Source organism: Cygnus olor, chromosome 7, assembly GCF_009769625.2.
Source record: "Cygnus olor isolate bCygOlo1 chromosome 7, bCygOlo1.pri.v2, whole genome shotgun sequence".
Classification (NCBI taxonomy): Eukaryota; Metazoa; Chordata; class Aves; order Anseriformes; family Anatidae; genus Cygnus; species Cygnus olor.
This window is the reverse complement of record NC_049175.1, coordinates 13,805,882-13,823,352: the sequence shown is the minus strand read 5'-3', so window position 1 is coordinate 13,823,352 and position 17,471 is coordinate 13,805,882. Positions and strand designations below refer to the sequence as shown.

At 45.8% G+C, this 17,471-nt stretch overlaps 1 protein-coding gene and 2 long non-coding RNA genes across 15 annotated transcripts in view; 1 reads left to right on the top strand and 2 right to left on the bottom strand.

Annotated features, from left to right (window-relative positions):
- P4HA1 (prolyl 4-hydroxylase subunit alpha 1) overlaps positions 1-11,431 on the top strand; it is a 36,645-nt gene extending 25,214 nt beyond the window's left edge. For 4 of the 12 annotated variants that reach the window (XM_040563542.1, XM_040563541.1, XM_040563538.1 and 1 more), the window contains exons 10-15: positions 5,229-5,328; positions 6,938-6,991; positions 8,942-9,007; positions 9,492-9,599; positions 10,315-10,411; positions 10,915-11,431. In XM_040563542.1, the coding sequence (XP_040419476.1) occupies positions 5,229-5,328; positions 6,938-6,991; positions 8,942-9,007; positions 9,492-9,599; positions 10,315-10,411; positions 10,915-10,985 (496 nt within the window). In that variant the 3' untranslated portion in view covers positions 10,986-11,431. Of the gene's footprint in view, positions 1-5,228; positions 5,329-6,937; positions 6,992-7,054; positions 7,109-8,941; positions 9,008-9,491; positions 9,600-10,314; positions 10,412-10,914 lie in introns of all 12 variants that reach the window. The other 8 variants (XM_040563546.1, XM_040563547.1, XM_040563545.1 and 5 more) reach the window with 3 other exon arrangements.
- Positions 2,015-6,934, bottom strand: LOC121073042. Its single transcript, XR_005821477.1, has 2 exons — positions 6,409-6,934; positions 2,015-3,846 (listed from the first exon to the last, which is right to left on the bottom strand). It is a non-coding gene; the product is annotated as an uncharacterized LOC121073042 (long non-coding RNA).
- LOC121073041 lies at positions 10,316-17,443 on the bottom strand. 2 transcript variants are annotated; one of them, XR_005821475.1, is made up of 4 exons: positions 17,309-17,440; positions 15,610-15,695; positions 10,899-15,174; positions 10,316-10,499 (listed from the first exon to the last, which is right to left on the bottom strand). It is a non-coding gene; the product is annotated as an uncharacterized LOC121073041 (long non-coding RNA). The 2 variants fall into 2 exon arrangements; XR_005821476.1 differs by lacking the exon at positions 15,610-15,695 and having other exon boundaries at positions 17,309-17,443.
- Between the last annotated feature and the right edge of the window lie 28 nt (positions 17,444-17,471).

Here is a 17,471-nt window from a genome sequence, read left to right as displayed (position 1 = left end):
TTCTAAATGTTAGTGGTAGCTAAAGTGGAAGCTAGCACGTTTGCTTAGCATGGCTTGTCTGGTGCGACTAATGTACTAAAATGTTGGCAAAGCACAGGGTTCTTCTTATGCTAATGGTGGAAGGCTGCATGTGTCACTCACCTGTACCAGTGATCTGCAGTGGTGATGATTGCTGCGTAAACGTAGGCATTGAGGAGCTGCTGTAACTCACAGGAGTAGTGCGAGGCAAAGCTAGTCGGTAACCTTAAAGGATTTCTTTGTTTGACGTTAAATGAAAGTAGGTGCTTTCATAGAAAACCAGTGTTCCTTCAAATTCTTTGAACATAAACCTGAAGTTAGAATGGCCAGTAGCTTAAGGATTTTTACTTATGTAATTCTTTAAGAAGTGCTTCAAAATACAGCACAACAAGAAGTTGATTCACAAATGATTATAACTTTCACAGAAACTAGAAAAACATTGTAGCTGAAAAGTGCTCCTTAAAATCACGCTTGTTACAAGTAGTGGCAAGTTAAAACTTTTTTTTGCACATTGAAAGGTGCGTTGCACCTTCAGCAACGTGCATTTTAACTCTTCAGAGCTCCTGCAGGTTGTGGGAGTCCTTTGGGAATTGTCCAAAGTGAGCTCTTAGTATTTGCTCGTTTTTTTAAATTATTTTGAAGTCTGTTCATGTCCTATTCTGGTTATCTGTGACAATTTATTTAAACAAATTTTTCAAGTCCCAGGATTTGTCCTCTGTGCCCCAGACCACAGGGGGGCTTTCGCTGAACAAAGTTGCTAATCCATTTCAACGTAACCTCATGGCTTCTGTCAAACTTGACGTGCTAATAATAGGAATTAGGGAAGGTGAGCAGATTACTAACTTAAATTGATTGAGATATATACAGAGGCCCCTATTTAAATCAAAAATCCTTAATGAAAAGACTTCTTATTTAGAGTTTTGATTTTTCATTAGATTTTTCATTAGTGTTATGCTTTGGGACTAGTGCAAATGCCATAGTTGGAGGGAAAAAAAAAACACAGCTAGACAATACTCATCCCTAAAAGCTGACTCCCTTATGGGTGTGCAGCCAGGTCCCGTTCGGCATCACTTCCTCATTGGCTTTGTGACATGCCAAAATAAGTATTCTTCTGAAGGATTTAATCTGTTACTAGACTGTACCTTGCCTAGGGACTGTGCTGCTGGCTCCGTGGTGTGCTGCACACGTGGAATAAAGCTGGCGCCTAGCTAGTACCAGATGAGCAGGCACCTGGAACCTGTAAGGTATGCTGCTCAGAAAGGTGTTGCTCGGGGGTTTCCTTCTAATATACCACGTTGGTGGTACTCAGAAGTCAATTGAATTTGCCAAGATAAGTGCTTAAAATCCTTTTCTCATTGGAAACTGACTTAGAATTGTGAAGAGAAGTACAAGTAAATGGGGCATAGCATGCTGCTGCGTGAAGACAAGTTTTTGAGGCTAGCAATGGACTTAGAGGTGGGAGGGATGTGGGGGACTTCCCTTCTCATGCCTCTTCCCCTCACCTTTGCGTTCCTTTGTGCTGATTGATTATGATGAGAAAACTCGACACCTCAAACTATAGGGGGAGAAAAATTGCCATCCCCCTCAAAAAAAAACCACAAAACCAGGCTGCTGTAGAAGGCTCCTGCTGTTAATGCTGGATCACTGAACTTCTTGTGGGGAGCCACTGGTAGAAATGTTTCCCTGTTCAGGGCTGTTTGAGCTGGTTTGGAGTCCTGATGAATCATTGCTCCTGAAAACCAAAAAATGCTTTCTTTATTTTTTTTTTAATAGCTGACTGCTTTCCCCTGTCAAACATTCTTTCCTAGCAAATGCACTTCTAAATTACAGCATTCCTCCCTGAGAGGACTACTGTTCGCTGTGCAGTACGTGGCAGGCTGTATAAAAGGGGGCACCTTGCCAGCAGGACGAGGAGCACCGTCGAGCCGTGCTGTGTGCAGTACCAGAATAAATTTGGCCACTCTGACACTGCTTTTAAAGAAGCTTTTTTCCCCTTTCCTCCCAGCAGCCAGTCAGAGCTTGTAGCATATGTTACAATTCCCAATTCAGAAATACTAGTCTGTGCTTTTATTCATTTTGTTATCCCTCTACTAACATTTTTTCACTTACTAAGTACGTTTTAGAAACTTAAACAGAAATGAGTATTTTGTGTGACTGACAACTGTGCAAAAGCAGCATTGACATTTTGGTGCTGTGACTGAGGACGCAGCCTTTGTAATGGCTGGTACAAGTCTGACTTGTGCAGCTGGAGAAGGAGACGACGAGCTTTTGGTTTGATGCGGTGCTTATTGAGGAAATATCAAAGCCTCCAGTAAGCAAAGTCACAGCTTGAACTCCTGTGCTTGTGACTTTGCAAGAAATAAGCTGTTCCCTTTTTGTTAATAAGGCTTCTGCCCACAGTGGGCTTATGGGGGTCAGCTGGTGAAAAGTGATGGAATGCTTTCTGTTGCCAGTTACCTTGTCAGCAAAGGAACCAGATCTACGAAATTTATATTGAAGAGTAGAGTTTGTGTGCACTTGAGTGTGGACTAGGCATATATTAAAAGGGAAAAAAACCCTGCTGAGCACAGTTTAGGGTTTTATAAATTCTGCAGCATGTGCCACTGCTGAGGCAGTCTTTATTTTTTCTGATAGACAGGAGCAGGAAAAAAGCGTCTTCAGGGTGACAGCATACCTGCTGTAGAGGCCTTGAGGTAGGCCGATGTTAGCACAGGTCTAAGGTTGAGCCTGGCCCCAAAGGAGGACAGTGTAGGGTGACTCGCCACAGGCGCTGGGGGCCACCAGACAAAGCCTGTGGTACCTGAAGGCAGCAGGCGGAGGCCTGGTGACACTGGATGCTCAGTGCAGGCTCTGCACACCCTGTCGGCAGCGGGACCTGGCGCTTACAGGGTTAGCGCGTGCTGGGAGGCTGCAGGTGGAGCTGTGGAGACCTGTTGGCCTCCCCTTCAGCCTCTCCTCCAGTCCTGCTGCCTCCAGCAGAGAGGCTGGCACTCGAACTGTGCTTCCAATTCCCCATTTCCTCCACCTCTCACAGACGTTCTTTGTACCCGCGGGCAATTAACTTGCTTTATTTCTAAAACATGTATAGTGCTTTTATTTCATGAAAGGACACAGTATTCACCCTGCTGAGGGACTCAGAGCGTTCACTACAACTCTAAGTAATCGATGGAGTAAGAATGCTTGCTTTTGTCTTTGTTTCTTAAAGCCTGTATGGTGGACTAGGCAGACGTAGCTAAAGCATAGCCTCTGAAGGCTTGGCAGGCTTGCCTGACAGCTGCACTGGGGCTTCTCTGGTTTATGGAGTCGGAGCTTCGCATTGCTTGTGGGGGCTGCCTGTTCCGTGGGGCCGTGTAGCTGCTTTCTGGTTGGGACGTGCTTCCCATGACTGGTCTTTATGCTCGCTCCTGAAATCAAGTGCGGCTGCATTGTAACACTTTCTCATGCTAACAGTGTTCACAAATGGATGACTGTGCTTGTGCAAGTCTTCTACACAGTTTTTTTTTTTTTTTAATTCAAAAAACAATTCCATGCTCGTAGAGATTCTGTAACCTGTGTCAGTGTCTTGTGTCACGTGTCATGCTACTGTTCCTCCCAAGCAAAGTGGTTTGGTGTTTTTTTTAAATACAAATGCTTAAAACAAACAAACCTTTAATTTATTACATACATGAAAGGTCATTTGTGTATAACCACTAGTATGTACTTGCCAGGTAGGCTCTGAGCACAGGTATTTCTGTCCAACAGCCTTGTAAAAGCAGCAGGAACCACTGATGAGCCCAAAAGGCTGAATCAGACGCTAGAGAAAAGGCAGACCTAGCTGGCTCCATCTTCCTGCAAAATGGGGACAAATGGGTCCAAATCATTAACTTTATAATCCATAGTAGCCACTAGTAGAGGCCTCCCAAGCTACACAGAGAAGAGGTGTAGCATGCTGAGAGACAGAGAAGACCAGCTAACACGAAGATGCATTGGCTAGAACTGGATGAGTAAAATAAGAAAAACATGCAAAAAGATGAGAGCTTCTTTTTTTAATTAAAAAAAAAAAAAAGGTAGATGTAGATGAAATGGGTGCGTGTTTTTTTTTTTCAAGAACAACAAAGTGTTTATCTTGTTACCAGATGAAATGTGTGTGTGTTTCTGTGTAAACAACTGGATGTGTTCACAGCTGGTAAGGGCCCGGTAGGGATGCGCGGAGCTGCGGGTTATACTTGTATACTATGTATGCGTGTGCTCGTCTGCCATGCGCCACCGGTATGTGGCTGCTTTTCGGTGACGTAGCTGCTTCCCAGTCATGCAGCCTCAAGACTGAGAGACTGCTTTAGAGTACAAAATGCTACGCTGGGTCTGGGTTAAGGCAGCGTTTCTTGTGGAGCCCTGCTCCTCTATCTGTTCACACCTTTAGCTGCTGACAGGTTTACCAAGTATTTTAAAGGCAGCTCTTCTAGCCGAAGAGTCCTAATTTACAAACCGGAGGCAGACATTTTGAAGGTGTCTTTGGAACTGAGAGGCTGACCTTTCACTTTCATATTAACAACAACAACAACAATCTCCCTTAAAAATCACTGTGTACCTACAACATATGCTAAATACCAAATTTGTGATGGGCTTTTTTGGTAGAAATTGTTCAACAGGGAAATGGTGAAGAGTTTTAGGCATTACTTAAATGTTTTCATAATGATTTTGTACAGTACCATCGCACAGGTAAATAATGTGACATAAAGGGCAGAACACAGAGTGCTCGCCTGTGAGTGGATGATGACATGTGGAAGAGCTGAGTTACAGGCCCACAGACCCTGTGTGCGCTAAAATAACTTACCTATTCTCTTCCCTACTGCTGCATCGAATGTGTGCTCTGAAGTAGCTGGTTGGAGTGGGTAAGAGCAAATCCGTAGTGTCCTGCTTTAGAAAAACAGCTAGAGCTGTTCACTGCTTGGAACCCGTGCTTCGATTATTTCATAGTCTCGTATGGGAAGTAAGGCTCGTAGTTTTAGAGCTGCCTTAAACCAGTGTTGTACGTGTTCTCTCTAGAAAGCACATTTATCACATGCAGACCTTTGTAATGCCCTGGAAATATTTCTGACTAGCCTACTAAATTTTAGTAAGCTACGCCCCAAAAAATCTCAAATTTGAAGTAATCCCAAATGTTGCCTTGTACTGCTAGCTGACTGGCTATGACTACTACATTTTATTAATTTATTGGTTATTTCACTTAGTGCGTGGCTGTCTGGATACGAAAGCCCTGTGGTCTCTCGCATTAACACAAGGATACAGGACCTAACAGGCCTTGATGTCTCCACAGCAGAGGAACTACAGGTAATAACTGTTACAGGTATGGCGGGGCACATCAGCTAGCATTTCACTTTGGCTGGCTGCGCATGCAGAACGGTGCACACTCGCTGGTGAGGGGGGCACAAAAGCTTGTTCAGTCCAGCAGCAGCAGCTAATTTGATGTCTGGCTGGAGCCAAGTGCAGGGGAGGAACGACTGTTCTTTTTATGGGGAGATAGAAACAGTTGTCTTTGCAGAGTGGCACCTGCTGTAGTATGGAATGGCTTGCTGTTGCTGCAGGGAAATAACAATAACTGAACCCCCTGATATGCATTGAAATGAATGAATTAGTTTTTGTTTATACTAATAAAGCAGTTTTGTTGCTGTAGGGTCAAAGTCTTTTTCTGGGATGACAGTGAAAAGTTCACCTTGACTGATGCTTAAGGAAATGGGAAGAGAACGGTTGTTTAGATTTGCCATCCTTGGGCCTAGAGGGCCAACAGTGCCTGTCTGTTCTCTGTAATGTAACCCAAGTAACCTTGATTTTAAAAGTGCTTTTACTCATTTGCTCAAGGCTCTTAAATGAACAGCTAGTACGCTGTTTCACTGATTCTGAGACAGTGGTAGTGCCTAGAAAGCAGGGCTGTGGTTCCAGGAAAACTGGTGTACTGCTCCATCAAGCCTGCTGTTGATAAAATGCCCAAGCATCTGGCTGAAAATTGATGCTATGAATGCAAAGACGACAAAAAAAAAAACAGCAAAAAGGACAGTGAGTCTTTGTTATAGACATAGAGGTCAAAAAGTGATTCAGATTTGAATGCTGTAAAAGTGCCATGAGCTATTTTAAAAAGCATTTAGCCGGTGAAGTTTCTACAGAGAAAAAATATTGTTCTGTTCTGGGAGGCGGGGGAAGGACGTGCTGGTGTGAAACAGAGTGAGCTGCTACAAGCAGCAATGCTCGAAACAGTTTGCACCTTACAGCCAGGGTGGTGCAGAGAGGGGTGCGCATAACTGAGAGAACTACGGATGGCAGCGGTGACCAGTGTGCTGTAGGATGGGGAAGGACGGGGAGGGGCCCGGAGCCGGTTACAGTAACAGCGGCTGTACAGAGTGCTGGATTCCTTACCTGGAGTAAATGATGTCCAGTACCAGGCTTGGATGCTCTGCAGCCAGACATCGTGAGGCTCCTTGGAGCCTGCCGCTGTCCAGGTCTTCAGGAGTTCTGAAAGCTCTCCCCTCAGGAGACAAGCAAGTTCTGTGATCTGAAGGTCATGAGAACAGGCAGGAGCAGGCACCCAGTAACAGGAGACTGTTGTGAGCCATTGACTGGGGTGGTCAGGGGAGCGTTCAGAAAGGCTGGCCTGGGGAAGGGAGGTTGCAGCTGGAACTTTTGGGGGCTGGAGAGACCCCAAAGTGCAGTCACGTCCTGGCTCCGTACTGATGCGATGTCTCAGAGAACTTGAGCTTATTTCTGAATAAACACAGGAGGACTTTGCTGCATATGGTGCATTTTTACTGACAGACTTGTGCTTTCCTATGGCTTGATTTTGAAGCATCATCCCTCAAAAGGCTGTAGTTGATGGTCACGCTCTTGCCCATTCTTGTCTGGATAAAATGCAGCTTTACCAGATTTTGTGCTTCTCCTTTCACTATAGGTAGCCAACTACGGAGTAGGAGGCCAGTATGAGCCTCATTTTGATTTCGGAAGGGTAAGTTCTGTTTAAAGTCTCCACCTCTTTCTTCTTCACAAGCACTGTGTTTCTCTTTTTCAGGTGGCAAATTATGGAGTGGGAGGACAGTATGAACCCCACTTTGACTTTGCACGGGCAAGTAAAGAGATGGAGGAGAGATAGTCACCTGGCGAAGCCTGGGCCTCTTGGCTGTGGCACAATATTTAATCTTTAACGTGTATTAAATTTTATAGCTCTTCAACTTCTCTAATCCATGTTAGTGGAGAAGCCCTCTAAACCACCAGCTGAACTGAGAAACATTACAGGTGTTACAGAGCAACAAGCTTTTCTTCAGAACCCTAATTTAAAAAGAGCTGTTCTTAAGGAGATGACTGATGCTTCTTAACAGAGCAAAGGGCATTAGTTGGATTCTAAAACCGGAGTAACGTTTAGAACTGTTGGCTGGCAAGGGAAAGCCCTGTTGTTTCAAACCACTGAAGGATATACAGTCAAACTGTGTAAGTGCATGGTGTATATCCTGTGTTCCTGATGTGCATAAGATGGTGCCATCAGCTAACGTGCAGCGATGCACTGAAGCTGCCATGCCCATGTCTGCAGGGCTGGCATTGCTGAGTAAGGCAAACGTGGCCCTGGGGCAGGAGCTCGATGCTCCTTCCTATGAGGAAGGTTTTTGGAGGCAGCGTAAGAAAACTTACATTGCAGCTTACCATGCAGACCTGCAAGGGGGAGAGAGAAATTCTTCTCACAGAGCTGAGACAGGCATCTTCCATGTGCTGGTGAAGAAATTTTGAAAATACAAGTGCTCTGTTATTGTACTTTACATGTGGCCTGCTAGCAGACTACTAAAAGTGGAAAAAGCCTACTCAGTTCTTCTCATTGTACAATCCTTATTTTATTTGACTTAAATTCCCAACCTATTTTTCTTCCAGCTTAAATCTCAAACTAATGGAAATAATGGCACTGAATTCAGTTGGTTATTTATTGGGCATACTTATTTGTGATTTAACACTTTCAGATTAACCTTGCGCTGTGAATCCAAGCCACCAACTATTAATCAGAATCTCCGCTCTGTAAGCACATGCTCAAAGGCATTGCAAGTGATTAGCAGTTGCTGTTTGGCAATGCACGGGTTAGTTTCTGAAATAATGACTGATTGCTGAAATGTTAGCACATGCGAATAGTGGTCACAGGAGGAGGGCTCTGGAAGCAAGAAACAGAGGTGTGACAAAAGCTGGTCTCACAACCCTTCTGTGTGGGTTTTGTTGTTTTATTCAAGTGATGCCCTTAAGCACAGCGCTGGGCGGGCGGCCTCACAGCCACACAGTGCCTGTTCCCATGCGTGTAGGTGCGCACATATCTTACTCCTGTGGAAAGCTTCAGGAATGGCTGGCACAGACACTCTGTGGCTAGGTGAGCGCACCGCTTAATGAATCACTCATTAGGTGTTTAAGGGCACTCTGAAAACTGCGTGCCAGGTGTGGGCAGCAGCCTGCTTGCCACAGCTGCTAGCAGGGGCAGCTCCTGGGAAAGGGCCGGGACAAGGGCAGGGCAAGCTCCAGGGCTGGCAGCCACCCTCAGGGTGCACGGAGCTGCTGCTGCTGGACCTGGGACCCAGGAGCTACCCTCACTGCTGTTCCTGTCTGCCAAGGACAAGAGGCAGAAGTCACTGTAATTAAATAATTAACTTTGTGGCTGTGAAGAAGATTTATATGCTCTGGCAGTACAGTTCTTACCTATTACCAACTTGGGCTTAGGACTTCCCTGTGCTGTAGAATTTTAAAATGCCTTGTTTATCTAAATTAATAGGTACACTCATCTTCTATTCTCCCCTCCGTTGCTGCAAATATAGGGAATAAATTAATTTTTCTGCATGAGTTTGTCTGCTGCTGGCTCTGCAGCTGTATGTCATTGGTTCCTCTCAATAATCAAAATGAAGTGCTTATTAAATCTACTTGCTTTTATTCACAGAAAGATGAGCCAGATGCTTTTAAGGAATTGGGAACAGGCAACAGAATTGCTACTTGGTTGTTTTATGTAAGTGATATATTTCTGTCATGTGCTATTGCCAAAAATATCTTTGCTGCGTATTCTGTACAGTTGAATGATTTCATTACTCTTTTTTCTTTTTTTTTTTTTACTCAAGCGATTTGCAAATGAAGGCAGGCAGTACCTTAGTGGTAACACATACGGGTATCTCCTTACCCATAAGTAATGGTTTTTACATATGTGCTTAAGGAGGGTTTTTTCACTCAAAGGGTCAGTAGCAGCTTAAAATATTTGGCTGTCTATTTATTTTCATATCTGCATCAGTATTTATAGCATGCTCCTTGTCAAAACATTTGAGCATGTAACTTTCGGGGAGAAGGCTGGTGGTTATTGCACCTTGAACCAAGTGTGGGGGGGAGCCCTGTTTAATGCTGTTAATCAGGCAGCCTTTGATCACTATGTGGGAGGCAGAAATTAAGTTGTTCAATACTCTAATTTTATTTTACTAACACGTGACATTTGGGGAATGCAGTGGCTTGCAGCTTACCTGTGCCTGTTCCCACCTTTCCAGATGAGTGATGTGTCAGCAGGGGGAGCTACTGTCTTTCCTGAAGTAGGAGCTAGTGTTTGGCCTAAAAAGGTAAGAAGGGTTTATTATCCATTATTATCCAGTGTAACCACTCCTCTCTCCACCTGTGCAATAATATAGTGGATGTATACTCGAGCATTTAAAAGGAAGCTTTAAACTGACTTTATATAAAAGAGATTAGAGCACTAGTCATGGGGTACTTACAAGTGCAGCTACTGGAGCAGTACTGGTGATTCCAGGGCCCTCTGATCTATTGCATGTTAACTCATAGTTAATGTTTTGGGCTTAACTGCTGCTAATGCACAGACTTTGCAAAGCATTTGAGGAAAGCAATACTTCAAAACAATTTTTAAAAAGATGCTGTTGTGTAAGTAGATTAGTCTTGGGGCATTCACAGGGAATTCTCCCTGAAATGCTGTGTTCCCACTACGGCTTTTCCTTCAGAAGGCTCACGAATAAGGTTGGTCGTTGCTAACAAGGCTGCTGCTCATTTATAGTTATATACTGCCTCGCTTTTCTAAAACTGCTTGCAGTTGAATGAAGATGGCTTAGGGTCTAAAAAAAATAATTAACAGACAAGGACATACACACAGAGTGAGTCAATGGAGACTCATTCCATAGGAAAGCAAGTGTTCGAATGTGGAAAACAACCTTCAATTTAAAAGGAGCAAGGAGTGTTTGAAATCTGAATGTACCTTTACTTTAGCGTTAAGTAAGTTGGTAGCAAGTAGAGCAAAACGCTGAGGGTTTCCACTGCAATTTCCAGGGAACAGCTGTATTCTGGTACAATCTCTTTCCAAGTGGAGAAGGAGATTACAGCACGCGGCATGCGGCCTGCCCAGTACTAGTTGGAAACAAATGGGGTGAGTGTCCCTTACGTTGTTCTCGCTTCTTGCGATCTGGAGCTCTGGGGTTTGTTTGGGGGTTGCTCTGGCTTGCTTTTCCTTTGGGCTTTGTGACAGAATGAAGAGCAGAGAGAGCCATTAGACTCTTGTAAGGAAATCTACTTGATATCTATGTCATTATCTCTGTATCTCTCTCAACACTGTATTATTTTATATATATATATATATATATATATTCACACATAAAATAGTATATATATATATACCATCTTCATATTTATACATCTATAAAAAATACAATGCATCTAGCTGAATAATCTCTCATAGTTTTACATCTACTGGAAGTTTTTCGTCTTGGATTTATATATTATTTAATATAATATTAATATATTATTTGTGTGTGTGTTAAAATACTTAAAATTAGGAAAATCCAGTTCTTTACCAATAATAGCACAAATGTAGCTTAACTAGAAGGACGAGCCAAACAGATGCAGTGATCACGTACCTTTATGTCTTTGCAGTATCCAATAAGTGGCTCCATGAGCGAGGACAGGAATTCAGAAGGCCGTGCACTTTATCAGAGTTGGAATGATGCAGACTCTTCTTTCTTCTCTTCTGTATTCAGTCTGTGTAAAATGCACACATCTCCTACAGTTTACAATTGACTAACACTCCACTACAGGTTCAGTCTCCAGCTACACCAGTGTTTCATCTGTGGACAAAACAAACATACTTTTAGTTCCTTCTAAAATACCCCCTTAAAGTTTTACAAATGGATTATATTGATTTTTAAGGCCCATGAGTGTTACAGAAAGGAAAATAAGGACAAAATACAGATCAGGGCCACAACTGACAGTGTGTTACGTGTGGTGTTCCTTCACCACACCCCTCTGGATCAGTGCGGAAAGCCGGTGATCGTTCGCTTTAGAGTCCTCGCAACTGTCAGTCTGCTGATGGCGGGATGAACGCTGCCTGGAAGAGTCAAGGGGAGGGCTCCTTTCTAAGGAAGGCTGAATTAAACCAGTTCGTATTCCTCAACTTCCAGACATCTGACTCCTTGCTTTTCTAGAGTACATGACCACTACTGTTGAAAACCGTGGGCATGGTTTGTGTTTCTCTGGGGAACAGGTTATATCATAGTCTATTTTAGCCTGTTTTTTCCACTTCCACAAAAGCCCAATTTTTTTAACTGTCTTCCTTCTTGGACTTTATGGTGAATTTGGCTCTTAACCTTGAAAATGTGAGCCAGCAGTTGCGTATGCTTAGATGAGATGCTTTAGCAGTGTAATGTCAAACACGCCTGCATCAGAGCAGCCTGACAACTGAGATTATGGCCTATCTCCTCTCTATTTCCTTCCTTTATTGTTTGTCCACATAAAAAGAAACAAATGCTGCTTTTATTCTTAGTAGTAACCGCTTACATCTGTTCCTTGGGCAGTGGGGATGGGAATGTTTCCATCTTCATTAATCAATCAAAGTAATTGTGCCTTAGGACACTGGAATTTCAAATTGGTTATGAGACTTCAGGTGATGAGGTAACACACAGTTATCACAGAACACTCTCCACCCTTGTCCTCCCAGTTCTTGAGTTTTTGTGAGAAATAGTTGGCCTATTTATAATCCTAAATCTTTTTTAGATGTTTTTTTTTTTTTTTGCGAATATTTTCGTTGCCGTGGATGCTGAACACAGCCGGCAGCAGTGCCATACCTTTGGATACCAGAGGAGGTTCCCTCTCTCGATGACTGGTGTTGCTCACCTGGCAGGGGCTGCCTCCACTGCAGTGATGCCCCCTGTGCTGCCTCCCCCCTCCTCAGCTGTGGCTGAGAAAGGGCCTCTGCAGAGGCCCTGGTGCTGCTTGCTTCACTGCTTCCCTTCCCTGAGCCAGGCTGGGGCTGTTGTGATGCCCACCACCCACGCAGTCCCCAGGTCAGCAGTGCCCACGCTGGAGGAGCTCACTTACCATCAGGGGCTCTCAGGTCCTGAGTTTGCAGTGAGGCGGCCTTACGCTGAGATGACGTTGAAACCTCTGAGGGAGATGAGACTGGCTGCTGTAGCTGTTGAACTTCTGTTCTGTTCTTCAGGTTCCTGCAGGAGGAATAACTGCCATCCCTGCTGACCCCAGCACAGACAAACCTAAGCCAGGGTGGGGAGAGGCTGCAGGAGGTTCACTTCCCTAAGCCATTTCTCTTCAACAGCAGGATTTTTAGCAAAATGTCTCAATATTCCACTAGCATGAGGACAAGAATCAAAGTGAGCTGCACCAGACGCTGCCTAAGCAGTCTAATATTCTGGATGATGATGGTTTTTACTGATTTAGGGGGTCAAGCCTGAAGTCTTTACCAAGGAAAAAATTCCCATTTTAGTTAATTGGGTTTTCTGCCTCAATAAAATCTTGAAAATTGAGCCAAAACGTAGAAGAAACCAACTGCTTATACGTTAGAAAATACCTCTGGAATAGTGAGAATGCAGTTACGGTACTATAGTTTGAGAAACTACATACTTTCAGAAGACACTTTAAAACCTTTCGTGGAAAAATGTTTTGTTAAATTTCTACTGAGCCTGTTAGCAATGGGACCTACATAACTGTTTATTCGTAGCCCTATACCTTCTTGCCTTTTGCTTGTGTTTTCAAAGACGCAAAACAAAGCCCAGCCAGCATTTAATGAAAAGACCAATTAGAAACAGTTCCACCACCCTTTGTGCTGCTCAGTCAGTCAGAATTGCTGGTACCATTAGAGCAGTATCTGATACAGATTAGTCAAAGAAATCAGAGCATATTTTTGATCACAAAGATGTAAGAATTAAAAACAAACGAAAACAACCACAGACCATACTTACCCAAGTTTTCTCCTTTTTTATGTGGTGTCAGTACAGTCATCTCTGTTCCTGGCCATGGTTTTCTCTTTCCCATCTTGTTGGCTTTCTTAAGCTCCAAAAAAGGTCACCATGGATGCAGTGAGTCCTGCCACTTCCCTGCACGTAAAAGAGTGCAATGGACAACATGGAGTTAGGAGCCTTAGTTGGGGGCATTAAGTTCCTCTTGCTGGCTCTGAGGCATCTATAAGTGCTTCTAGATGAGCCAGCCCTGGATAGCTAACGAGCACAAAAAGAAATCCGTGTATTACCACCGCGAGCATGTTTGGAAAACAGCGTCTGGTTTTGCTATTACAGACAGCTGCTTTTCTCTCAAGTGAGCCACATTACTTGACACACAAAAATAATTAACAGCTAACAATTCTAGAATTGATGTGAGGTAAAAGAGAATTACTGAATAAAAGCTGCCAGTGACTACTTCAGGTACTGCCACATTGGAAAAAAACACATGGGGCTCTTACATGTTGGATGGAAAAAGGCAGGGTTGACGTGATGAGAAACCCTAATTTCATTATATCAAGCAAAGTTTTTTTTTTCCTCTCTGTTCAAGCAACACCAAAAGATGAACAACAGGCCCGAAAGAACTTGTGGAATGCCTAGGGCAGTTTGCTAAACAGTTCCCTCCCTCACCTACCATCATGTATCTCCAGCGTTGACTAGCGTTTTAAGAATGGTCTCCTAAGAGGCATCGCTTGGGGAGTAAAAAAGTTTTAGAGCATGACTTTTTAAATCTGTGAACTACTCAATGACTTGCAGTTCTTCAGGGAAGAAAAATAATTTGTCTTTTGGCGGTGGAAAATTTCACTTGGGTTAAAAGGAAAATCCCCCCAAACTCAACTTCAATTCTGCTGAGGCACATCAGACTGAAATGTTCCAGATTATCAGAAGAGAAAGGGCAAGCTTATTTTTTTAACCTGCAGACAATCCGTATGTCATCTTTCTCCACTGCAATAGTGTTCGTACACCTCATACCGAACGTGTAAGTGATGACACAGGTGGTGGTGTTCCTCTCTGCCTTACCCCCTCATTTCTCAAAGGGCTTTTGGATCAAGAGCGTGGCTCCTGTGTGAATCTAGTTTTGTATTAAAGGTGATTGAAAATTGTTTGGCTCACAGTGACTGACAATTGAGAAACTGCCTTACTGTTACAGTTTTTGTAATAAAAATTTTAATGTAAAAAAAAATGGGCTTGAAATAAAAGCCACTGCCATTAGCAGTGAAAAATCCTCCACATCACACTCTCGTCATATATGGCTGTTGTAAATCTGATCATACAGATCACACCACATGTGTGTCCTGGAAACAGCTCACTTGTTTCACTTCATAATTAAGCGGGCAGGTGAGGAAGATGTTCCCGTCACAGATTACTGTAAAACACATTCTCGGGCCCAAACTTTCTGTCTCAGCTGGAAACACACAGTGCTGATGGACTGCACAAGAGGATGGCAGATAGGCTGGGCTAGAAGCATGCTGAACACAAAAATTGAAGGAAAGGAGCTGGCCTGCTCTGCGGGAGGGGTGCGGCTCAGCACCGTGCTCTCGATTTATGGAAGGAGCTGCTGCGGGGTTTCACAGGGATGGAGCGGCATGCGCATCTGGCTCAGTGCTCAGAACTAGCATGGCAAAGGGTCGGCTGCTAGAAGACCCGTTTTTTCAGAGAGGATAAATGCTTGTGTTTCCTGAGCCAAGAGGTCAAACAGGCAGTTAACTGAAGAGTTGTGGGGAAGGCAGCTCAGGCTGTCCTGTGACACAGCGTGCTAGGAGACAGAGCACTTACCTGTGGGATGTGATGTGCGGGCTGACTTCTTCCACGACCAAGACTTCTGCAGCAGTTCATACACTACGGCTGCTCCTGTGCCTCACTCCTAAACAGTGGAGCCCATAGATAACTTGTGGTCATCGGGAATCTGGAAAAAATAAAAAAAATAAAAAAGCACAGCAAGGTCAGAAGCCTGTGGAATGGCTGCCCTGCCTGTCCTGAGGCACCTGCCTGGGATCAGGGGCCCTGGGCCTCCTTTGCCCCCTCCCATGGAACCAGGCGGGGGCTGTGGGTCAGCCCTGCACCCCCGACCAATGCTGGTGCTCTGTGACGACCCCACCGGGTAAGAACTGCGATAATTACAGCAAACGAGGCCAGGCCGGATAGCGACAGGAAGGGGGGAGAGGGCCTGCGAGTAGCTGCAGGGCAGGACAAGATGAAGAGAAAGGAAAGGGTCGGTGGCTATCAGTGCCTGCGGCGAGGGCACGGCAGCACAGGGCTGAGGGATCTGTGTGGGGCCTCCTGCAGAGACCGGACCAGGCCACCGACCTGCGGGAGCCTCCTCCAGCCCCTGGGCTCCGACCTGCCTCTCGACGGGACTTGGGCATTCACCACCGAGCTGCATTTCTTCTTCCGATATTCAGCGACTCGTCTGGCTCCCACATCAGGCTTTGAACCAACCATGGATTATGCATGAAATTCAACCACAAGCTGCACATTCCCTCCTGAAACATCAGCAATTCATCCAGAAAGAATGCAGCCCCTCTGTCCTCCCTCACCCCCAGCAGAACACAAAGGGAAAGGCCCTGGCAAAGTCCCAAGAAGGGGGCTGCTGCAGGGCGGGTGTCTGCCCCGCACGTCCCTCCTCAGCTCTGCCTCCGTTGGGTTCCGCAGGAGCAGGCTGCCAACAGTCTGAGAGTGTCATTAGGAGGCAGTGACTCACCACGGCCCGAGGGCTGCTCTATATTTAGGCGTGACAGAGTCAGGAATGAATGCGTGGAGCTGGGAGCTGCTATCCTGAGGTCAAGACAAGGTTCAGATCCTGGCTGTCAGGGTTTACCATCATGCAAACATCCCCCCCCCTCGCCTTCAGGGAGAACAGCTGGCAGAGGGAGCGGGCAGTGGCCCACAGCCAGGTCAGAGGACCCGCAGGTACAGGCTGATGGCTGTAAGAAGCCCTCCCTGCTGCAGCTGCTGGGCCTGGGCAGCGACTCCCTGCGATGGCTTGGGGCAGGGGGAGGTGTTGCGTAGGGTTTGTTCGTGTTACTCAATCCCACATTTTTTCCTGGTCTTTAGATCCTGAAGTTTGGGTGCAACAAGCTGTTTGCAGCTGGGTTGCAAACGTCTCGGACTGGTGGGGAGAGGGCTGGAAGGAAGCAGGAGAAGGAAAAAGGGTGGCTTATCCCCAGGGCAGGGCAAAGCAGCTGCCACGTTTTGGGAAAGCAGTTTCAAGACTGCTTTTTTGTTCACAAACTTTTACTTCGGGACAAGTGACAAACCAGCAGGAAAGTTCCTGACTCCTCTTTTCCCAGGCTCCGCACGTTGCCAGCTGCTCCCCCTGCCCCGCGCAGCTTTCCTAACAAATCCTGATTGATTTTGCAAATGGCCCTGGCTCTGTGCTCTCTGCCCAGAGGCCTCCTATGCGGCACAGCACGCACAGCTCACGCACCAGGCGCTGTGTTTTGCACCCCCTGCAGTCCTGCCAGCATTTTTCCCTCGCTTGTCCATGTTCGGTGGCACATGGATCAGCCACCAGGGAGTAAGGGGTGACAAAGAAAGCCACGTTCTGGAGTTGCCACTAGGGCAACTAAAAGGCTCTGCTAAAAAGCACGGCACCAGGCACAGCCACCCAGGGGCTCTGCTCAGTGTTTCCAAGTTATTTCTGAACAGCTGTTTTGCTCTTTTAACATTAATTTCTGCCAGCCTGTTCCTGGGGGCGGGGAGCACTGAGGCTGCAAACCAGCACGTCACGCAGGGCAGCGATGGAGCCAGCGGGGACACGACTGGCTTCCGCTCAGTGTGCGACGCTGCGTGGGGCTGTGGAACTTGCTCTTCCCTCTCCTGGGGCTTCCTGACAGCAATTCCAGCGGCACTGCGCTGCCAACAGACCGGACCATTCCCAGGGAACGGACCATTTAGTAGCAATGCGGATCCCTCAGAGTCCCTGAGGGGCACTGAGCAGGCGGTGGGGGGCACCAGAACGGACCCAAGAAGGCAGCAGCTGGCTCCAGCCCCACGCTATTTCACAGAAGGGGACTGCCCAGCCCTCCTGCTCCGCTCACCTCTCTGAGAAGCCAAGGCTGGGCTGCGGTCCCTGCTCCTTATCCCATGCCTGGAGAACCCGATGGAGGCAGCGTGCAGAAGGCGCAGGCAGTCAGGGGCTGCGGGGCTCTGGCGTTTCAGAAGTGCCAATGCTGCGGGGCCAAGTCTGCAAAACGGCAAAAT